Below are 23,675 nucleotides of genomic sequence, written 5' to 3' on the forward strand. Positions count from 1 at the left end.
TGGAACGTTCTTCCCACATCAGCCTGCATGACCACCTCCCTGGCTTCCTTGAGGTCTCTGCTTAGATACCACCTTATCCAAGAGACCCTCCCTGCCCACCCAGCACACAAAAGCGCCCTACCATCACTCTCTATCTCCCCAACCCCCAGGAGAGCCGGAGCTCTCACTGTTTGGTTTATTGATGTATATTCCCAGACTAGCAAGGGAAGAGGTTCAATTCTTTGCATTCCGCATAAAATCAAGGGAGGTATTGGAACAGAATAGGGGCTTCAATTATGCTGCCTGACTGTGTGTGTCTCCCTTGCCAAATGTGATGGCTCTTGACTTCTTGAAGAAAAATGTGAAGCACTTGGCTTGACTGACGGTTGACAGACTAGCATTCCAATTACTGATTGGCTGTGTAGCCTTAAGCAAAAGGCTTTCCCTCTCTGGGCCCCCATCGTCTCATCTATAAAATGAGGCAGTCGGTCTAGTCCTTGTCTAGATCTGACCATCCAGGATTTTACCACCCTCGACCTCCCCACCCCTCACCTCACTCTTCGTGACAACAGATGTGAGTTCCGTTTGTTGCGTCCCGCTGGGTGTCCTTGGCAAGTTACCATCCTTCCAATGCCTTGGTTTCCTCTTCTGTAAATGATATGCCTGCCGGGCTGGCCGCCCCATACATGTATCATGAGGCTCAATCGATGAGAAATTGCTGTGGGGTCTGGGTCATGGATAAGAGGGGAACTTAGACGCATGGGTTTTGGAGTTACATGGCCCCAGGTTCAAATCCTCCACCGCAAAGTTACGAAAGCCTCCCTGTGCCTTGTCTGTAAAATGGGGATCACTAGCACCTACCACGTCGGGTAGTCATAGGGATTAAATTAGTTAATATGTGTAAAGTGCTTAGAACAGGACCTGGCACAGAAGAGGTGCCTTATAAACATTTGCTTTTATTACCCGTTCGTGGAATCATTTATTCCTTCCGCAATCATTTATCAAGGGCCATCTCATGTGCTATTACTGGTTCAAGGTCCATGTCCTCCCCTTCCCCGACTGAATTTTTTCCTCCACCTTCCCCTTCTGAGGGGAGGTGCAGTCTTACCAGGAGGTGTTTTTGGCACACGGAGGGCGTCTAATTTCCCTTGGATTCCCAGAGCCTCGTGCAGTACCAGGCACACGGAGGTGGCCTGCAAACACTCGCTGAGGGGACGAGCAGCCAAGAGGCCCCTGCACTGGGCAGCAGCTGGTAGATCCCCGTTACCTGTCAGGCTCCCCGAGAGCAACAGCAGCTCCATGAGTACCACCTTTCGATAAGCCCAGTTGTCCAGGCAGAAACCAGCGCTGGGATTCTGGGCAGACCTGCCAGCCCAGCACTGAGGCTCCTTGCTTCCCGGGGCTCTTCCTCCCCCAGAGTGGAAGGTACTACTTAGTGAGTGCTTGCTGTGTACCAGGCACTGTGCCAGGCGCCTTCCAATATACATTTCATCCTCACGGCTGCCCTGTGAAGAGCAGTTATCCCCCGACCCCCAGCTCTGCTTCATGAACGAGGAGCTGAGGTCAGGCTGTGGGAGGAGGGAAGGAGGAGGAAGAACCAGCCATCCCTTCAGCCACTTCCTGGACCCTGAAAATGCAAACTGAGGAAGGAGGCTGGGGGAAGGGGTGCAGAATCCCGGAGACTTCCTTCCTCCTCTCGATCAGGAGCTGAGGCTCAAGGGAAGAAGGCTTTTTTAGGAAGTTTTAATAGAGCAATTGCTCATTCACACCTCGCAGCCTCGTGACTCCCGTTGACAAAAACACCCGAGGAGGGTGACCCGATTCCATTGCACCTCATAATCCCTCGACTTCCGGACTCTTCCCCAAGATGCTTCATTCCTATATTTTCCTGGAGGTTCCCTGGGACCCGAGGGCTCCAGGGACAGCGTTGCAGTCCTTGGTGGGTTTTGCCGCCATGTCTTTGGAAGACCCAGCTGGACTTGACCCCACCGGGGGGGGGGGGCTGTGATGGCATAGCGAGGGCACTAGACTTGGTTTCAGTGGCTTCCAGCTCTCTTGGATCTGAGTCCTATTGGGTCCTTTTGAGTTTCGCCCACTACTTTGCCTCTCTGAGCCTCAATTTCCTCATCTGAAAATTGAGATAGAGACAAAGACCTCACCGTTACTGTAAGGATGAAAGGCGATGAGGCGGGCAACTTCTCCAGCAGGATGCCGATGCAAGGTGCTCACATTTTGGTCAGATTTGAATCGTTTATTCAGTCAGCGTGTTCACTGAATAACCACTTTGCATAAGGATCCCTTCTTTTTCTTGATTTGATGGTGTTCAGGGTCAAGGCCTTAGGTTAAGCTAAGAATGATCAGTGCAGGTCCCAGGACTTTGTGAGGATTTATCTGACTATACCTGTGTGTGTGTGTGTGTGTGTGTGTGTATGTGTGTGTGTGTGTGTGTAACGCAACCCTGACTCCAAGGCCCAGTATTTTTTTTTATTTATTTCTTTAAATTCAATTTAATTAACATACAATGTATTATTAATTTCAGAGGTAGAGGTCAGTGATTCACCATTTCCATATAACACCCAGTGCACATTCCATCACGTGCCCTCCTTAATGTCCACCCAGTTACCCCATCCCCCTACCCCCTCTCCCCTCCAGCAACCCTCAGTTTGTTTCCTATGATTAAGATTCTCTTATGATTTTCTTCCCTCTCTGGTTTTGTCTCATGTTTCCTTCCCCTCCCCTATGTTCGTCTATTTTGTTTCTTAAATTCCACATATGAGTGAGATCATATGATATTTGTCTTTCTCTAACTGACTTATTTCACTTAGTGTAATACCCTCTAGGTCCATCTACGTCATTGCAACTGGTAAGATTTCATTTTTCTGATGTCTGAGTAATATCCAATTACATATATATATATATATATATTACATCTTCTTTATCCATTCATCTGTCCGTGGACATTGGGGCTCTTTCCATAGCTTGGCTATTGTGGACCTTGCTGCTATGAACACTGGGGTGCAGGTGCCCCTTTGAATCACCATATTTGTATCCTTTGGTTATAAATACCTAATAGTGCAATTTCTGGGTCATAGGGTAACTGGATTTTTAACTTCTTGAGGAACCTCCGTACTATCTTCCAGATTTCCAGAATGCTGCAACTGTTTGCATTCCCACCAAGGGTGCAGAGGGTTCCCCTTTCTCCACATCCTTGCCAACATCTGTTGTTTCTTGACTTGTTAATTTTAGCCATTCTGACCCATGGGAGGTGGTGTCTCATTGTGGTTTTGATTTGTATTTCCCTGATGCCCAGTGATGTGGAGCATTTTTTCATGTGTCTGTGAAGGCCCAGCATTTTCTGAGGCACCAAGATCTCTTCGGTCTTGGAATTTGGGAAGCCTGTAGGGACCCTTTAGATTCTAGTCCCTTGGGAAAGGGGAAGGGTTTGGCCCTGGGGGCTGCTGTGGGGCCGGGCAGGCTCTGGGACCTGTGGAAGTGTTTGCAGTGGGCAAGGCATTCGGAGACTCACAGCACCCTGACCCCGGACCATTTGCCTCCAGTGATTCAGACCACCTGTATGTAAAGACCAGTCTGACTCCAGAAGTGGAGATTAGAGGTCTCTTGTAGGGCCAGAGAGAAATACATAAATAAGGGGGTCTTAAACATGACCCTGTCTTTGCTGTCCCAATGACATGGATATCTTGGCCACCATTGTGATGATGTGATGTAAATAGTCATTGATTCAATGAATATTTATTGTGCCTGGCACTGGCTCAGATGCTGGGGATTCAGAGATTCACAAGACATTTAAAGATGCCTGGTTTTGGCTGCGAGAGAGAAGGCCCCACAAGCTACCGACACAGAATGGCAGTGGTTTTACTTCTCACATGGTTGTTGGTAACTCCCCAAATGATCAGTGAAAGAGTGTGAATCTTCATCAGAACAGACGTGGGAAGAGGCTGATTTTCCTTGGTACAGAAATCCATGCAGGTGGGAGATTTCCCTTCTCACTTCGCTACAATCATTAAGCACGGAGCCCTGCTAGGGTTCCGGTTGGAACAGGTGCGGAGCCAAAAAGCCTTGATCTTCTTTTGAAAAGCCAATCACTTGTGAATGTGTTGCTTACTGACCTATGTGTGGGGCGGGAGTCAGGGGAGGCCTAGGGGAGCAAAAGGGAGAGATAATCAGAGTTGACAGATTCAGAAACGTCCAGGCCTCTTCTGGTCGAAGAGAGGCAGACTTGCCTCATTTGCATATCATTTAAATAACACTAAGTTTATATCAGGATAGGAGGTCTTTTCCCCGCTGCTGTGCTAATGGAGCTAGGGAAACTTCAGGTCTGAGGCCCCAGCATGGTGGGAAAGAGACGTCCGGGACCGGGGGTCTGGTTAGCTCGGTGTCGGCCACTAACTCGCTGTGGGTTAAGTTTGGGCTTCCCCTGGGAGAGAGTCCTAAGCACTGAGCACAAAAATATTTTTTGAATAAATGAATTTTTTCTGAACAAATGCCCATGACTTTGGGACAATGACGTTTCCTTCCTGGGCACTGGGGAGAAGGTGTAGGATGTAAGTTTGACTAATGGTTTTGATTTTGGGGGCCCTGGGCAGCTGTGGACACTGTCCCTGGAAAAATGACCACACCACCACGTGTCATATAGTTTTGGGGAGTTTTCTAGATCCTCTGAAGTCAATTCTTGTATCTCTTAGCCCAGATTGGGAACCCCTGGACCAGAAGCGGCTGGTCCATCTCAGATGCCTAAGAATCCTGGCCCATCTGGGTCTCTCAGGCATGGGAATCTACGAGAGAAGATGCCTTCACTATTTTTATTGGGTTCCTACTATGTGCCAGGTGCTCATTTAATCTTCACAAGATAAGATGGGCATCAGGGTGCCTTTTACAGAGATGAAGAACGAGAGGTTCAAAGAGAGGAAACTCGTTTCCCTGGAGCTGGAATTCAAACCCCAAACTCTGGCTCCAGACCCTTTCTCTTTCTCTAAGGTTAGCTGTGTTTCTCACTTGTTTCAGTACAGCTCTGCTTGTCCTGCCCAGCGCACCAGCCCCAGGACGAGGTGGGCTCACACCTCCCCTCCCCATTAAGTACCTCTCTTCCTTGGGAGACACCAGCTGGGCAAAGCCCAGAGTCCTGGCCTTTGTGCAGCACTAGGCACAGGGCAGGGGCCCCGGGCCGGACAGGGAAGGGTCCAGTGTGCTCCAGTCTACACTTGAACTAGCTGAGCCACCCCTGCCACAAATGGTGGAAAGAAGGGGGACCCTGGTGTTGTCGTTTCCACACATCCCCACTCCCTTTCACTTCTCCCCTTGACATATCTACCTAACAAAATCTAAATAGTCGGGGTCAGATGAAACTCTCCAGCTGCCATCCCCCTGCTCTTTAAAGGCCAGAGTTCCATGTCTGGCAGGAGAAACTGGCAGGAAAGACCAGACCTGGGGAGCCTGATTCAGTTTCCCATTTCTTTGGGGGCAAGGAGCCCTATTAGGCACCGTTGGTCTGCTTGGGACTGCTCTGAGGGGTCTAGAGCTCCGTGCTGGAAGAAATGCCCATTGCAGCAGCCCTGTCCCAGGCGGCTCTCATCTCTTTATCACCCTCTCCCTTGTCACCGCGGGACCTGCTGCCCAGAAACAGCACTTCTGCAGATGAGATGGGGGGGGGGGACCAGTCGCTTCAGCTGGATGGTTTCCTAGAGGCAGTGTATGGCGGACTGCGAAGGCGACATCATTAACAAGAGACTAAGGGCGGGGTGGAGCGTGCTTGCTGGTGGCCGAGGGCAAGGACTTCTCTGTGGTCATACCCCACACCACGGCTACTTTTGAGCCATCTGAATGCTGGGCAGTCCAGTGAGGGACTCGATTAGCCCTCAGAAGAAATCAGACAGATGTGCCCCAGCAGTGTGTGAGTGTGTGTGTGTGTATCCGAATCTTTTCCCAGGAGGTGCGACTACATCACTGCGTGGCTGCAGATCCAGGTCCCTCCTCCTGGGGAGGCAAAGGTAGAAGGTCCTCCTCACTTGGGTGCTGAGAGTGTGGTCGATCCAGACCCCTGGGCACGAGCAAGAATGGGCAGAGGTGGGTGCTGCTGGAGTTAAATGAGTCCCAGGGGTCTGACAGCCTGTGGTCTTCAGACCGGGTCCCCCCTCCCCACACACCTCCCCAGCTCTACAGAAAATGCGAGAAGCACTGATCTAAGGTGGGACAGGAGCTCAGACTCACCCACCCACCGTCCCATCCACATTCTCTGCTTCGTGTGCACTACGCCCTCGGGCAAAGATGAAACCAGGGGAGCCCTCTCCCGTCCTGCCCTGGTCTCTGGCTGGGCCCTCGCGGCCGCAGAAACTGGAGTGAGGGCGAGGTGAGCTTACGTGCATGTTCTAGGGACGATAATCCGGTCACGCAAGCAAGAAGGCAGAGACCATCCATCCGTGTCTGTCAAAAATTTTATTTTATTTTTTCATTTCGCACAGAATGATGTTAAAATAAATCCTCAGTAATATATATATATTTATATACCTATTTACTTGTGTTGATATTTACAAAGCCCGTGGAGCTCTATGAAGTCTAGGTACACCCATGATTGTGGGTGGACAGGCGATGTTCGTTGAGGCATGTATGTACACACATATGTATAACCTATGTACAAATATCAGACCCTACTGACACAGGAACTCTCAGCTGCGGAAGTCCTGGGTGGGGCAGTGTTGGTGGGGCCGAAAGCTTCCAGAACATGTCAGCAAGAATGCTAATACCTACACAGCTTGTACCATGCACTTACAGCTGGTATCTCAAGTGTCACGGAGTGAACAAATGGTTAACCGCCTCCCCGACTCCCATGAGTCTTCCCCTGCAAGTCCTGCTCCGCCTTCAGCTCCCATTGGTCCCCAGCCTCTTATCACCATGGAGACCCCGGTTCCCTTTCGGCATCATCATCCTTACGAAGCTTTACCATCAGCCTTGGAGTTCCTTCTCCGATTGATCCCAGGGAGGCTTATTTATCTGCCTCAGCCTTCCGAGTTTTCAGCGATTGTTAGAGACAGGACACGGGAGGACAGCTGCAGAGTCAGGCGTGAGCAGCAAGGAAGCCGGTGCAAACCCTCGTGAGAGTCTGTGCTGCGGGAGCCTAAGTGAGCGGCCATGTCCACATTTTATATATATGCGTGTGATATATGGAATCTCCCGAGACAGCCTCTATCCGCACATAAACACACAGGTCTAGAGAAGGCAATAGCATCCCTGCTGAAAAGTGGAGAATCCTCCTTGATGGCTGGCACCGTTAATCCCGTCTGTTCCAAGACTACCCTTAGTGGAGAGAGGGGTGCAGGCATGCAGAAAGCCGGGCAGAGGCCAGTTTGGCCGGGGCACTGTTTGCTCAGCAGGCTGGAGCTTGATCATGGGACTTTCCAGCTTCCTGGGGCCCTTCAAATGAAGGAATCATCCAAGCACGACAACAAAAGGAAACTGGGTCGCCGGATCCCACGTGAAGGCGGAACTGGGGCAAGCACAGAGCATGTTCAGACCCTCTGGAGCTAACACTCACCCTCGCCAACGCCAGCCGGGTGGCTCTTGCTCTTCTCCCCCATGTCCTAGCCTGCCGCTCTTTGCTCCTTCCCAGCCCTCCCTGGCAGGGCAGGGTCCTGACCCCGCACTTCCCAGCGAAAAAGAAAAAACGTCAGCAGCAGACGTGGAAAGTGCTTGGTAGCAAAGCGGGGCCCCTGAATATTCCCTTCCTCCCTGCGCTACCTCTCGCTCTCTCTCGCAGCCCTTGTACAAACAAGGCAGCCAGTGTCTAGGGAATCCCCTTTTTAGGGAGAAGCAGGGCTTCGATCCTCTCATGAGGGCTGAGAAGAGACACAGAACCGAGTCCTCTGGGTAGCTACCAGAGGTCCTAGCACACAGCCGTGTCTACGCTGCCCTCGATTATCTAGATGATGCAGCAGCTGTCCACATTATTATGTAACCACACCTGCCCTGTGCATCCGTCACTGGAATGATGCAGGGAGTTCTCAGCTGCAAACTCATCTGGAACATATCTGACTATTTTAGGAGTGCAGAGGAGCAAAGAGTTATATCTGTTTCCACACCGAGGTTCAGGCTGCGTAGGAAGCGGCCATCCAGACAGGCTGCCTTGGCTGCCCCAGTTTGCCCGCTGGTCATGCTAAGTCAGGAGGACGGCCTTCTCCCACCAGATCGTGGCCAGCTTGGCTAGACTGGAGGGCTACCATGGGTGGTGGGAGGTGGCAAGCACCCCTGCAGTGCCCCAGTTACCCCAGACAGCAGGGAAGAACCCCTCCACCCTCGTCCAGGAGGACAGCACAGTCACATGCAGGACGTGAGGTTGGAGCTCTCTCCCATGCGTGCTGCTGGGTAAGATGGAGAGTGAGAGCGTGGTTCCACTCAGAGCTAGCTCTTTCTCCAAAGAAGCCAGTGACGTATAGCCACTCCCCTGCCCAGACCCGCAAGCTACATTTGGTCAGGACAACAACAGGGTGGGTGTGTTACTTCCATTGGTTATCACACACCTCACCTTCCGTGGGGCAGCGGTGTTCTTTAGTCCTTCATTAAAAACGTTACTTGTAGAGCTCTTGAAATTCAAGCCTAGGACATCACCCATGACAAAGAGAAAGCCTAACAGACTAACAGAACAGTCCTGGGCCCCGCCATGTCTTCGAACTTTCCACCCCCCACCTCTCCCCCCAATCCAAAAGTTTGGAATAACTTTTTTGGCTTCAGTGATGAGGTTACAGCCAACCAGGGCAGACAGAACAAAGGATAAAGCACCTGGCCTTAGATCAGACTTCCCTTTTATCCCTGAGTCAGGCAGCCACCTGGGAGGGAGAGGAGCGAGGTAATCCTGGAGCCCGATCGTTTGTTATGAAAGAACTGCCTTCTAGAGAGCTTCCTACGTAGAAGCAAGAGAGCTGAACTGGAGAGGTGGTAAGAATGCAAAGGAAGGTCATTTAAAAATTCAAATAAATGCAGTTTATTCCTCGGATTGCCAAATTTATTCCACAGGAGCGAAGCTAAGGGGGTCGGTCACTGTATAATTTCTGAAACGACGGTATACATATATACCTATACTCTACATATATATACACAGATATATGTATATATGGAAAACCTCTGATAACTTAGGACCAAAGAACCCAAACCTCGATTAACGCAAGCAACACGTTTTCTTGCTATACTTTCTGTAGAAAGAGGCAAATGACAGCAAGGGCATTATCTGATGAGCCAGGATGTGCCCAAATGGCCAACTTCCGGTATGCCTGGCAGCTGGCGTACATTCAGCCTATCTCTTTGGTCTCCTCCGTCTGCACTTCCGTACGATGAGCACTGAGGTTTACAGAGTTGACCCTGAGCAATGCAAGGTCTTCTGCCGTCTTCAAACACTCTACTTACTAAGGCAGGAAAGTTGATACTAACCTACTTAGGAAATGGGTTTTGTTTTTTGTTTTTGTTTTTTTTTTTTCAATAGCAAAGGTTGAACCCAGACACGGTGTCCCATTCCCACTCAAACCACCATACTTGTAAAGCGATCAGGACGCTCCCTTCCCTGAGGATTTCCTCGTCAGTTAACTGAGGTTTTGCTGTGCACACGTCTATAGAGCAAGGTAGGTGGAGAAGGAATGGACTAGGACCCTGGGGTTGCCAGCCTTCCCTGATTGTCCAGTCTGAAGATTTAACCTCACAGACTTTTTTCGGGAGAGGGGGATTCTTCTGAAGCCTCCAGTTACGTGTGCAAATATTTGTGCAACTGCACACGATAGTGGGTGGTGGGGCCTTGCTGCTCTGATGTCATGCCCTAAGCACCCACTTTCTATCCCTGTAGACCTCTCCCCCCAGTAACGTGCTTCTCTCCACAGCTCTCCTGGAGTCCCTTTGGTGAAGCGAGTCAGCTGATTCTGAAGGGCAGCCAGAGAGCCCTTCCCCAAATCGGCCCAGGCTACCGATCCCAGGTATGAACCTCCAGGCCACGTTCCCCCAGCATCCGTCTCCCTGGGGAGGGGAGGAAGGGAAACAAATGGATCAAGTAATGGCTTTTAGTGCATGGAAATGATCTTCTGTAATGGCTCAGGGTGCTTTATTCTTATCTATTGGTAAGTGCTTTCCTGCAGGGTTCCATTACACCCTGCCAGATTGACTGAGAGTCAACGAGAGGGGCTGGCGTCAGGTCACCCAAACTCAAGGCTGCAGTGCCTACAGGTTGTGAGAATGCCCTGCGCGAGCTGGTAGAGAGGGGCCGGCGGGAGGGAGAGAGGGACTGTGGCGCACGCGGGGCCGGGAGAGCAGGGCACACGGGGAAGAGAGCGACAAAGCAAGCCTTCTCACGGACCTTCCTCGTGCATCCGGGCGTCCTTTGCACCTCTGCAGACCTTCCCGAGGAGGGTCAGAGGCTCAGAGGACAGGAGTCGTGTGACACGCGGGAAGAAGAGGGAACCGCAGACAGGGATTTAACGGCCAGAAGCCGAGGGCATTATCTGATAATCCAGGTACTATCACTTTTCAGTCCTGAGAACATGGTTTTTTGAAAGAGCTATTGCTAAAGAAAACAGTCACTATTAGTTTATTGCACTTTTCCTCGTTAAAAATATTCGAAGACAAACTAGGAGAGATGGAGTTGAGCTCTGGTGGGAAGGGAAGCAGAAAAAAAGATAAAGTGAACTAGATTGGTTCGAGGGAGAGACCCATCCCAGCCTGTACAGAATCCTTCCCGTCCCCCTAACCCTGCTTGCTGCTTTGACGAGGACACAGGGCTCATCTCGACAAGGGCAGACTCTGAAGATATGGGTGATGGTCCCGCTGGCCACGGGGACACCTCCCAGCATCCAGCACCCTGCTAGTTGGCTCAGGTGGCTAACGATGTTAGAGGTTAAGGTCATGAGTTCAATCCCGGCAATGGACGCATTGCCGAGGCTGGGGGACCTCCTCTGCATAGCTAAGGAGCAGCCCAGGCATTACAGCCTATGGAAACCAGCCTCTCAGCCCAGGCGGCTGTCACCCAGATGAAGGCTGTTAGGGTAACGGCCTCCAGCAGAGCCAGAGCTGGAGCAGAGCTCACCATCCCCACTCTGGGGTAAACGATTCAAAGCCCGTGCTCCTCCCGCCCGCAGTGGGGTCTTTGGTGCCAACCTCCCATGCAATTTGCAAACTGTCCTAGAGTCTCCTTTGGGGAAAGTCAGCCTCCACCTCTTTCCGCCCCTACAGGGCCCCACACTAAACCCCAGCCTGAGACTCTTCAGAGGGCACTGCCCTCTCTCAACATGGGTTAGCACTGATATTTTATGGCCGACTCTGAAAAAGTAAGTTGGCCTCACTACGACGGAGTGAGAGATCCAGGGACAGCAGATAGGGCAAGCCGGTCCTGCAACCCTCCCCATCTGAGGCAGCCACATGAGCACTCAGGCCAACAAAGCTCTCATGGAGTCCTTTCCACATCAAGCCAAGGAGTCTGGAGGCACACTCCCTGGGGGTTCCTTTCAAAAGGCTAACCTCCTGGTGACATGCCTATTCCATCCTGAGAAGCCCAGCTGAGAGGGCCAGAGGGAAGCAGAGAGGAAAGAAGACAGTGTGTCAGACACCACAGAAGCTTCAGGAAGCACAGAGCCTTACTTGTGTCCCTCGGCTAAGTTTCAGCTCCTGCCAAGTTTACGCTGCACTGGGACCTTCTCTTCCTGGTCATCACCCCACCTTTCCTGGACCTCTTTTTCTTTAGCCTCCTGAAAACTCCAACTTATTTGAGAGTTTGAGCTCACGGAGACGCCGGCTGAAGCCAAAGGGAAAATGGCTCCCTTGACTTGGAAGCGTGCAAAAGGCCTGGCATCTCGCCCTGAACGTGGACACTGGACCCCACACGTCCATTCTCTGCTGCTGTTGCTTCCTCTGTGGAGACAAGGAGCTATGGCCGTCGTTAGGAGGGACGTACTTGGGAGGGCCACAGTACTTGGGAAGACCGACATGCCTGAGCCCACGCCTGACTTCAATCCCCGGCTTCCATCTGAGGTGATGCCTTGGCCAACACGCACCCGGCTCTCAGCTAGTCCTCCCGGTGGGAAGCAGCAGCTCTGTGCGCCGTCCTCAACGGTGGGGAATCTTACAAAGCATTTAAATCCGGCCTTAGAATACAGGATGAAAATCAGGCCTTCTAAAAAATTGTTGCTTGCTCGGGTGGCATTACATTCACGTCCTCAGTCGTGTTTTACGTAAGCTGAATCAGCGTGCGTTTCCTCAAGGCGCAGCAATTGGATGGGAGGCAGGGCACCCAGGGGGAGACCCGGCAAAGGAGAGGAGCCAGCCTGGGATTGAACCCCCATAAAGGGGACTCAGGAGTTGACCCCACTGGGCTTATGCCCAAGAGCAAGTGAGATGCCACAAGCAAGGAAAGGTGGCTCGTTTGAAGAGACAAGTCTACGTGTGGTCTCGACTTTCTGACCCGCCCCTGACAAAGCCATCGAGGACGGAAGGGCAGGGAGGTCTGAGGACTGACAGAATGTTGGGGGCACCTTCACTCCGGTTTTGGGCTCAGGACCCTGCAGTTTCATGAGCCATCACTGCTTTCAAGAGAATGGAGCAGAATCTAGGGATCCCAGGGGTTGGGAGCAGGGGAGCCTGGCTTAGGGGGTTGTCTATGTGGACTTGCTCTGAAGGCGAGGGCATGGCCAGAAGGTGTGTGTTAATAGGCTGCTGGCTGTCCCAGGTCCTTCCACACCCACAGTTCTGGTGGGAGGAACTGAATAAGAAGAAACCCTATGAGATTCCCAGTCTTCATCCGAGATCTGCTTAACAATGGTGGCTCCCCTTTTTGCTTTAAACCTCGGGGGTTACTTCTCTGAAATCTGGAGGTGGGAGAACGAGAGGCGGGTAGAGGAAGAGGCTTCTTGAAGGCTGTTCGGGGGTACAGATGCAGGCAAGGTAAAGGTGATGAGATACCATCTTTTGTTTGTGCCGACTCATTTATAGTTTTGGGGGCGGAGCAACGGATCGAAGGATATGTGCACACTCCCTGTGAATCGTGTGTGTACGTGCTTGGGTGTGTGTGTGCTGCATCGTGGTGAGCCCCATAGGAGTAAATGCACTGGGTGTATAAGCTGAGTTTGCGTGTATTTGGTGGGCAGAAACAATATCAAGTATCCTTGGTGTACCGTGTTTACATGCCCATTGTGTTCGTGTGGTCTTTATGATTTTGCATCTGAGTTGCGGTTGTGTCCCTGGATGTGGTATGTGTAGGTCTTCTGGGTTATATGTTCTGTATCGGTAAGTACGTTCTAGGTCTGGGCTGAATGTGCGTATTTTGGATACGGGTGTAGTTACATATCATCGGTGTCTTCCCTTTTCATTAATTGGCCTCTGTGCATTTTGCATTGCATGGTTTGTATTTGCGCGGGGCAACAGTGTATCTATTTTGCGTGCATGCCAGAATAGGAGATCTCCCCCTGACCAAGGCCTTGGGTAGGGGTGGTTTTACCATCTGTCTCCCCAGGTCTGTGCCCTTCCCATCCCATGTCTTGGAAATTCAGCACCACCTCCCGTGAAGGAGAGGAAGAGAAGCATAGAGGCTTCGCGCTGGACATGGTGGGGCGGGGAGGTCCTGCAGATCCCTGGGGATGTGGGTGACCAGGAACTAATGAGCACCCTGGGCCTAGCACCCTGAGCTGGTGCCCCACCCCCCAAGGTAACTGTTGGTGCCAACTAGCCAACAGGGAGGCTGGGGCTGGAGCGGTGGCTGGGCGGCCTGACCACACAACTCACTGTGTTTGGAAAATGTAAGCTATTACATCGAAAGGCAAAGAAGCCCGGTTTGTGAGGCCAAAGCGTCCCCACCTCAACCCATTCCAGGGCCAGCCTGAACTCTGCCCTTATTCATTCATTCTCAGTCTGTCCCCGGGCGGGGAATGAGTCTCTGCCCGCCCTTTGGTTTGTTTAAGCAGCTCTGGTTGCCAGTTCAATGGGGAGAGAGTTGGAGCCTGCCATCGAAATGATGCCTGGACATCATCTAGGGTCTCCATCCCTTGGCCTGGGACTTCCGAAGTTTCCCCACCGAGGAAGCTCCCTTCGAGTCTAGACCTGCGGCACTGGGTCCCTGGTTTTCAAGCAGGGAGATCCGTTCTGGCTTTTGAGGGCAAGGCTCGTTAAAGTGACTGATGCAGAGCCAAACGACAAGGAAAACCGAAGAGGGCGGGCGAAGATGAGAAGGGAGATGATGAACGCGATGGGCTGTGGAGAGGCGGCCTGGGGCGGGTGCGGCCCAGGGCTGCGGGAGCCGTGAGGGCCGCGGGCCCTTGTGCACTCGGTGAGACAAGCTTCAGCCCCGGGTAACTGAAGCTGCAGCACGTGGAGGGCAGAAAGACAATTCTAACATCTAAGAATCCATGAAGACACACAGGAGTGTCTGAGGCAATGGCAGCAAACCCAGTCCCAGTGGGGTTATCAATGAGATAAATTAACCCATGAGGCGTCTCAGACAACCAACCCACCAAGCAGTGGATTTGCTCCCGAGCCTGAACTCCAGAGAATGAAAATATATATATATGTATATATATCATTGTGTGTGCGTGTGTGCATATACACACACACACACGTATGCATGTATATAATACATACTATATACATACACACGCTAGTGCACATAGTCAAACACATGCAGAAGTTGCCCTGTGTCAGAAATATTGCATAAGCTTGTACAAGGTTCAAATGCAATTTTGTCTATAGCTAGCTAGGTAGAGGGACTCGTGAAAGAGATACTCAATATATATTTATATACACTGGATCCACAAATCCACCTGCCCTCAGGACCAGCCCTGGTCAGCTATGCGGTCATGCCCATGACTAGGTTCAGTCATAAGGTGCAGTTATGTGAGGTGTCCGGGCGCCGCTTTCCCTGCTCCCTTTCGGGGTTTTGCAAAGGTCCGCGCCCCCACGTGGAAGAACAGGGATGGGATGGGCTGGAGAGCCGGAAGTTGTGGTTCCCCATTCCCAATAGTCTCTCTCTCCCTCTCTCTCTTTTTTTCCCCTCCTGACTGAGGGCTTTTGTCCTCTGATGGGGGGAAAAAAACCCAAACCAAACCAAAACAACCCCTAGCTCAGTGCCACTCCGGGGCTCTTAATACTCTAAATTTAAATACTGTGTAGGCTACTAAGAAAATAGGTTATCTCCTGTGTTTTAAATATTGAGATTCATGCAACGAACACCCATGCAGCTCTATCGTATCACTGGGACTTGCGCTGCGGTGTCAGGGCCGCCAGCACCGCGTTGGGAAAGCAGATGTCTGGAACTCCACTGCAACGCCGAAGTCAGACGTGCTTTGTGACCCTGAAGCCTGCGAGAATGGTGAGATCTGAAGCTGAGAGGTCCCTTCGTTGCTTAGCTTCTCCCCATAGGCCTCAGAGCAAACGTGCAACTTGACAACTCGCATTCGGTCATCCTGAGTGTCCCTCCCCCTGGGGTTCCCTCACATCCACACTGCAGAGAGAAACGAAATGCAGCATTTTCCATTACGAAACACAAGCCTCCAGAGCACCTATTTGGCAACTGCAATTCACAAACCCCAGCCCGTGACACGGAAAGTAATTCCAGGACGCAGGACTGTGTGTTCTTTTCAATGCAAAGTTGGGAAATGACCTTTTGAATCACTCCTCGGTGCTTTCAAGCTAAGCCACCATGGTCTTCCTCCGTCAACGGGGGAGGTGGGCTCGTGTGGGAACCAGGGGGTTGGGGGCCCGGAGGCTCCGGAGGGGTGGGGTCAATGCGTCTCCCAGGGGCTGTGCACATTGAATTCAGAAGGGAAGGTGGCACAGGTGTGGCGGGTTATGTGTTCGAGAGGAGGTGGCCCCAATGTGTCTTTCTGAAACTTTGGCTCCAGAGGGGACTCGCCTGTTTGGAAACCCCTCTGGGCCAGTGACGAAGTTTTGCATGAAAGCCATGGAGAGATATTCTGTGTTCTAAATCAAAAATCAAAAGATCAAAAGTTCACTTGCACGACTGTTGCTTTCCATGCAGAACCAGAGACACACTGTAGCACACGCTGACTACAATGCAGATTATTATGCTGTGTCTGCACTAGTTCCGCGGAGATGCGGGGGTGGGGCAAGGCTTCCATCAGACATCAGTTAACATTTTGGTAATGTTCACATAGTTTGTATTAGCCAAAGTGCAGTTGGCCGTTTTCAAGTTTTCCTCTCTAAAGTCCTCGTTGCTGTTGTTCACCCCCTCCTGGATCTCCATGTAATCAGACTTACTGATGGTGGAGGCACTTCTACTTTTCTTCAGGTCGGGGGAGGATGGGATCTTTGGGCAGCTCGTCACTTGCAGGTACTGGGCCTGTTCCTCCCCCTCTGTCTCCCGGTGGTAGAAGTAGTTGAAGTTGGACACTATGACGGGGACCGGTAAGGCAATGGTTAACACACCTGCAATTGCACATAGAGAGCCCACGATCTTTCCCCCGATGGTGGTTGGAACCATGTCTCCATAGCCTACGGTCGTCATGGAGACGACTGCCCACCAGAAGGCATCCGGGATGCTGGGGAACTGGGACTCCCGCTCATCGGCTTCTGCGAAATAGACGGCACTGGAGAAAAGGATGACCCCGATGAAGAGGAAGAAGATCAGGAGACCTAACTCTCTCATGCTGGCTTTGAGGGTCTGACCTAGGATCTGGAGACCTTTGGAGTGTCTAGACAACTTGAAAATCCTAAAGACTCTCACCAGCCGGATGACGCGGAGGATGGCCAGCGACATGGCCTGCTGGCCCTGCTGGGCGTCCTCGGGCTTCTCGGCCAGCTCTGTCCCCAGCGTGATGAAGTAGGGGATGATGGCCACGATGTCAATGATGTTCATGATATTGGTGAAGAAGCCGGCTTTGCTGGGACAGGCAAAGAACCTCACCAAGAACTCGAACGAGAACCAGATGATGCAGAGGGTCTCCACGATGAAGAAAGGGTCCGTGAAGGAGGTCGACTGCTGGTACCCGACCGTGCTGTTGGTGTAGGTGTGGAAGGTCACCCCGCCGCCATGCATGTCCTCGTTCTCATCCCGGAAGACGGGCAGGGTCTCCAGGCAGAAGCTGACGATCGAGACGAGGATCACCATGACAGACACGATGGCGATAACCCTGGCGGGCCCTGAGCTCTCCGGGTATTCAAAGAGAAGCCACACCTGCCTCTGAAACTCATTTTCGGGCAGAGGACGCTCTTCCTCTTTGATGTAGCCTTCGTCTTCCCGAAACATCTCCATCGCTTCTTCCCCCAGCTCGTAGAACCGAATTTCCTCGGAGAAGATGTCTAAGGGCACATTCACAGGCCGCCTTAGGCGGCCCCCAGACTGGTAGTAGTACAAAATGGCATCAAAGCTGGGCCGGTTCCGATCGAAAAAGTACTCGTTCCGGAGGGGGTCAAAGTACCTCATCCGCTTCTTTGGGTCCCCTAGGAGGGTCTCTGGAAACTGGGCTAAGGTCTTGAGCTGGGTCTCAAAACGCAGCCCCGAGATGTTGATGACCACCCTCTCACAGCACTCGTGGTCTGCCTCGGGGTCGTAGGTGTCCTGTGGGTGCCCGGGGAGGGCGGCAGCCTCGTCCGCTGGCTCTCCGGTGGCCACTGTCATAATGGGGGCTGAGAGAAGGGCCTCACACTATGCCTTCCAGCTGCCTGGTGGCAGGGAGCTCAGGGTGCTGCTTGCGGCCCCAGGAAGCACAGAAGCATTGGCCTGGGTTCCCGCAGGAGAGCCCCGAGGGCTCTCTGAGGACCAGAGAGACAGCCTCCCTTGGCTGAAAGACAGAGGCAGTTAAGGATGTGAGACCACTCAGCACTGGCAGCCCGACCTGGGTCTGCTCCTTGTCTCGTATCTTTGAGCCAAGAGCTCAGAAACATCATCACCACCACCACCACCAAGCAAAACTTACTTTCACCTTGTAACCTGGCTGGGGATCAGAGGCAAGCAGGGGGCGGTCTCCCAAGAAAGCTCCAGATTGCCCTGCACTGGGGGAAGGTGGCTGGTACTGGCCCCCTCTGCACCGCACAAGCTTCAAGAAGCACAACCCCATGCTAGAGGCTGAAAGGGAGCCCTCTCCCAGGCACTGAGCTCATGTCTTGCAAACACCTGCCCCCAGGGACGTATTCACAGTTGTGAATCTCGGGCTTGGGTCTCCCTCACTGCCCCCACTCCAGTGACTCGACACACGGCTGCTATTAAATAACAGATGGATTTACCTGGCCAGGCAGGAACCTGAAGCTCTCTTCCTCGAAGAGCTGATCGGATACTGTGGGAATCCTAGATACACCAATATGCAGCCCGACTGCCCATCACGTCTTCTCACTTGAGCGAGAAATAATGGTGAGTCATTCTGGGCAGGAGGGCAGGCTCCAGGTCCTGGAGGTGAGCTCCAGAACTGGGCTGGCCGGTAGAGGCGGTGGAGCTTCTGGCCAGGGGCACGCGGGACTCGAGGACTCTTAACTTGGGTCTGGAGCCTTTGGAAGGAAGGAGGAGGCAAGATGCGAAGCTCAGCAAAAGCCAGAGTCCTCCTGGCTGTCCTCAGGAGGTGTGACGTTGCCTGGAAAAAACAGCAAGGTGGAACCAGGGCTTTTGGGTGGCAGGTGCCAAGATTTGGGAGGGCTCTGGCAGCTTTCCATCCATGCCCACCTTGCATGCTGGTGTCACACCTGAGCACTACCCTTCAGCCTCCCCGCCTTCTCTGGGCAGGTTTCCATCAGCTGGAAGCCTTTTCTCCCAGGGAACCAGCCTTCAGGCTGGGCTGGGCCTGCCTCCTCCTGGGGCCTCCCAAGGCTGAGCCAGATCTCCCCTGGTCCTCAGCAGCGATCAGGAGGGACTCTGGGCAAAGCCCTCCAGCCCCCAGGTCAGGACACGGCAGCTCCCAAGGGGAGGGCTTCCTCCACTGCAGCCCGACTATAAGCTCTGACCCCGGCAGGGTCTGGGAGGAGGAAGAACCCCTCCCCCCGACCTCCCCGACGCACACTCCATCTGAGCCCATCTGGGGAGACTCCTCACAGGGAAAGGTCGACTCTACAAAAGCTGGCTGGCTTGGTCCCAAGACTTACTCTCCCTCGGGGATCCCTGGGGTGTAGGCTTCCCTCTGAGCAGGGTGGCATGTGATTTGGGCGGGCGCTCGACCACCGATCTCTCCCCCAAGAGAAAAGCCCTCACATCTCCTCCGCAGGGAGCGCCGAACGAACGCTCGGCCAGCCTGGCTGCGAGGCGGCTTGGCAGCAGCGAGAGGGGGAGCCTGGAGGAAGCCGGCTTCCGGGCTGGCCCCCTGCCGGCCCAATCCCGCCGGCCCCAGGGCGGGGAGGGGTCCGGGCCCTCTCGCCATCGCCCCGACTCCGGCCGGGATTCCGCCAGGCGCGCTCCGCGCTCGGTTCCGCGCCGGCGGACCGGACCCGCCGACAGCTGGCCGCCGCGGCGAGCGCCGCCTTAACCCCTTCCTGCCCGGCCGCGGCGGGCCCGAGCGCAGCCCAGCTCTCTCGCCCCTGGGGCCCATCTCCACCCCAAAACACGGGAGCCCGAACTCTGGGGGTGGGGAGGACGGTGCTGCCCCAGATCTCCGCTTCCTCCTAAGCGCGGGGTCTCTGCCGCAGCGCACGACCCCGGGGAAGCGGAAAAGCCCCGCTCCGCCGCTTGGAAAGCCGTTTCGATTCGGAGCCGGAGAGGGGAATGCAGGCCGGCGTCCCAAGTGATGCGGGTCCTACCAGCCGGCGCTCTTCACCAGACCCTGTTCTGCCGTCAGCGGCACTACCCATCACCCGCCAGCGCCTCGCGGCGCCCCTCCGCCCGCGCCGCGCTCAGCCCAAGGGTCCCGAGCCCGTTCCGCGCCCTCTCCTTCCGCAGGGCGCCGGCACCCCTCGCCCGGCCCGCGCTCAGCCCGAGCCTGCCGCGCTGCAGGCTGCGCCGCCCGGTGCCCCGCAGCCTCTCCGCGCGCCGCAGCCCGGGCAGGGGAAGCCGCACGCGCCGCCCCACGCCCCGACACCCATTTACCCTTCCCGCTGGGCACCCGGGGCCTCCATGTTCCTGGGTGACCGCGAGCGCCGGCGGAACGGCGGCGGCGGGCGGCGGGCGGCGGCGGTAGGGGTGCAGGCGGCCAGCCGGGAGCCGGCTCTGCAGTCCCGCGGGCGGCGCGTACGGAGCGCCCGGCCGCCGCCCGCAGCCGCACCGCGCCGCACCGCGCCACGCAGCGCCGCACCTGGCCCGGCTGCGAACTCGAATTAAAGGGGCCGGCGGGGCCCAGAGCGGAGCAGGTGGCCGCTGAGTGGGCCCCCGGGCCTCGGCCCCCACCCTGCGGGGAGAACCCCCATGCTTTGGCGGAGCCCGGCTGACTAACCAGAACCTCGTGGAGAGCTCAGCTGGGTGCCGCCGGGGCCGGCGAGCCGGGGACAGAAGTTGAGGGGCGGTCGTGGAGGCTCCTGCCAACATCATGAAGTAGGCGAGGAGGAAACAATCGATCGCAGCTCTCCCCGGCCCGAGGAGGGATCCAGCCCCGCGGGAGTTGGGTTGCTATTATTACAGTGCTGCCAGACCGGATCTGCAAACCCCCTCTCTCGCCGGCTCGCCCTCTCCTCCAGCTCTGCCTCCCCACCTCGCTCTTACCTGGCCAAAGCCTTGGCTTCGCAAGGGAGCGCAGCAGGTACGGCCGCAGTGTGGCTGAAACTCGCTGCTGGGTTTCCTGCCAAGGAGCCACAGGACCGGGCAGAACTGCAGAGTCGGCCCTCTGGGCTCCCTCCCCCCAGGGCCGGGCACGGAGGGCTCCGCGCCCTGCAGCTGCCCTAGGGAAGGGCCGGCTCCTCCCCAAACCGGTCTCCTCACCGACTTTCACAGAGCACCCCCCCCCCCCCCCGGCTCAGAAATTGGAAATGCAACTCCTGGTGCCCTGGCACTAGGGGGTGGGCGGAAGAGGATGCCCTTGGCTTTTGGAAGAAAGTGTATGGGAAGCTCAGATGGTGGCTCTGAGAGGGTCCAGGGTGCTCTTGAGAGCCGCATGACAGCTCCATGCCCCTGGGAGTTCTGGTCTCCAGATCTGGGTCAGAATCACAGTTCCAAACAGTGATTCGTTGAGCCCAGAGTGCCCCAGACCCAGAACATAGATGCAGAGGGGCTCCAGTGCAGGAGGGGGGGGGGAGAGACTCCTGCTGGGCCTCCTTGCTGAGAGACTTCCTCTCTAGGCCTGTGGCTTGTGATGGAAGTTCTGAGAGCCTACAAGGTCCGGCTCTGTTGCAATTCCTGCATTTTATCAGGGTAGCCTACTAGGTAGCTTTAAGACTGGGGGCCTACCCTGAGCCATGGTGGGTAGGGGGTGGTCTGGGAGGGCAGTGACTTTAGTGAGCTCTGGGGATGACAGATGACTCTAAAGCAAGACTGGTTTGGTCTAGGGCTTCTAGAAGCTAGACTCGGTGTCCCAGGCTGAGGGTGGCCTCAGTGTTTTGGAGCCAGCCAGGCTGGGACTTAAATCCCTGCCAGGTACTAGGTGAATTAATTCAGGTCTCTGGTCTTCGGTGACCTCATCCGCAAACTGAGGATACTTCATGGGCTGCTGTGAGGGTTAAGTTGCTCAGGGGAAGAGTTTAGCCCCGGGGAAGGAATTCCACTAATGATGGTTTCTCCACCCTGCTTCCCTGTGAAAGTCTCCCTGACTCCCAGCCTGTAGCTTCACTGTGGCCACTTCTCCAAGAGCCCAATCAGCAGGTTTGAATGGCCCATACTCTCTGCCTCCCAGTGTAGCCCACTCCTCACTTGCCCTGAGGTTTCAGCCATTCCTACCACCTTCAGCAAACTATCCCCCAGTCCCTGCTCCACACTCCTTCTGGAAGCCTCCCCTGCCCAGCGCTGCAAGGCTCTGTTTCTCCTTCTGGCTACATTGGGTCATCATGTCAACCGAAGCACAACGGACATCCCTTTGATAACATCTCTACATTTTTCCTTGTCCTCCACTGTTAAAATGAAAGCCGTGGACAGGGAAAAGCTCTTGGGGGAGAATGGATAATCGCGCTAATTGGTAACATGCGCCTACCATGTGCTAAGCACCTCCAGTGTGGTTGGAGGCTGGATCCTCACAGCTCTGTGAGCTAGTTTCTATATCAGTACCGTTCCAGGGGAAAGGAAACTGAGGCAGAGACAGGGGAAGCGACCTGCCTGAGATCATGAAGCCGTGGCTCTAGACATGAATCGGCTGCCTGTGACTCTAGGACAGACACCCTGAGCCCCCCCCCACCACATTGCTCTGTTCAGCGAACAGCCCTCTAATTTCATTTCTGTCTTTGGGTCTTCCTCCAAGCCCTGACCTCCGCCCCGTCTGATTGGCCTCAGGGGTATGCCATCCTACTTCCCCTTTTTAAAACCTGATCTAAGTGTGAACAACGACTGGAGAGAAATTAAGGGAAGAAGGAAAGAAAGAAAAAGAAACATAACACCCGTTGTGCAAGGGCGCCGGGTGTGGGTCCCGCCCTGAGAGGTCTGTCTTGGTTTGGCGGTGCCGTGTGAGAAAAAGAACATAGACCCAATTCCCACCTCGGACACTTGCTAGCTCTGTAAACTTGGCCAAGTTGTTTAAACCTTCTGAGCTTCAGTTTCTAATTTGGTGCGTGGGACAGTGGAACTAGTCACAGGACGGTCAGGATGCCATGAGTTACAGTGAACAGCCAGCTAGCTTAACCTAGCTGTTTAATCACTGCTAGCTCTCTCCAGCCCTAAAGAGGTCACCGTTTCTTAATTTTGGCCACAAAAGAACAGCTGGAGTGCCCCCTTGATCCCTCCCTGGGGGCAGATCAAACCCCTAAAGACCACTCCTTTGCCCTTTAGTCGGGTTTCCCGCTTGGGGGCCATGCCTTGCCTTCCTGGGAGTGAGCTGCCAGTGACTCGAAGTTGTCACTTCCTGCAAGCTGTGACTACAGTCACTGAAAGGAAGAGTTTATGACCGGGTGCATCGGTGCGCCCCCCTCTCCCAGCCCCCAACACACGGACCGGACCGAGGCGCTGAAGGTCCAGGAGGGGCGGTCTCTTCGTTTTTCCCACCACAACTCATGAGCTTAGAAGACTCCGTGAGCTCCCTTCTCAGGTGTCACTCCCAGAGCAGTGGCTCTCCTTCCTTGCATGACTGTCACCTCTGCAGATGCTTGGTCCCCCACCAACCCGCCAGCCCCCTATGGTAGCACAGCCCCTTCCAGTCCACAGGAAGCAGGTCAGGGAGGCATGGAACGTGGGCCCAAGCACCGGGCTGACAGCTGTCCTTAGGTCCTTTGATTGACTCCCTGGCACCACCTTGGGGGAAAGATGCCATGATCTCTATTTTAGAGATGAAGATACTCAGAGAGGACAAGTCGCTGTCCAGGGTCATTTAGCTGGTAAGCGGTGAGGCTGGGACGGAACTCAAGAGGTCTGACTTCACAAATCACTCTTCCATTCTGCTGCCTGCTTCGACCGGTAGGCTGGTGCCAGCCCTCTGGGCTTGCTTCCTGGTCTTAGGATCATGGCTTCAGTCCAGCGGACCTTCCAGACCTGTAGGGCATGCTGAGGGGAGCCCAACCTGACAGGAGGTCTTGTTTTAGAAGCTGGGTGGTGGTGCGGTGAAGGCAGTGGCGCAAGACTCGGGACCTGGATGTCTCCACTCTGTGCCATGGCTGGGAGCAGCTCTACTGATGCTTGTCCCATCTGCAGGGCCCAGGGCTGAGCATCCCTCAACCCTTGGGCTTTAGTC

General features: G+C 54.3%; 1 protein-coding gene across 9 annotated transcripts in view; it reads right to left on the reverse strand.

Moving 5' to 3' along the window:
* KCNA2 (potassium voltage-gated channel subfamily A member 2) overlaps positions 1-23,675 on the reverse strand; it is a 58,825-nt gene that overhangs the window by 9,926 nt on the left and 25,224 nt on the right. For 4 of the 9 annotated variants that reach the window (XM_087866160.1, XM_087866158.1, XM_045801541.2 and 1 more), the window contains 2 exons: positions 18,187-18,527; positions 6,415-17,744 (listed from right to left, as the gene is read on the reverse strand). In XM_087866160.1, coding sequence (XP_087722286.1) covers positions 16,082-17,581 — 1,500 coding nt within the window. In that variant the 5' untranslated portion in view covers positions 17,582-17,744; positions 18,187-18,527 and the 3' untranslated portion in view covers positions 6,415-16,081. Of the gene's footprint in view, positions 1-6,414; positions 18,528-19,032; positions 19,825-19,966; positions 20,072-20,575; positions 20,742-23,675 lie in introns of those variants that run through there. The other 5 variants (XM_045801542.2, XM_045801543.2, XM_045801540.2 and 2 more) reach the window with 5 other exon arrangements.

The sequence above is a fragment of the Ursus americanus genome, chromosome 12 (genome assembly GCF_024610735.1).
Source record: "Ursus americanus isolate L20-20 chromosome 12, mUrsAme1.1.p, whole genome shotgun sequence".
In the NCBI taxonomy this organism is placed as follows: domain Eukaryota; kingdom Metazoa; phylum Chordata; class Mammalia; order Carnivora; family Ursidae; genus Ursus; species Ursus americanus.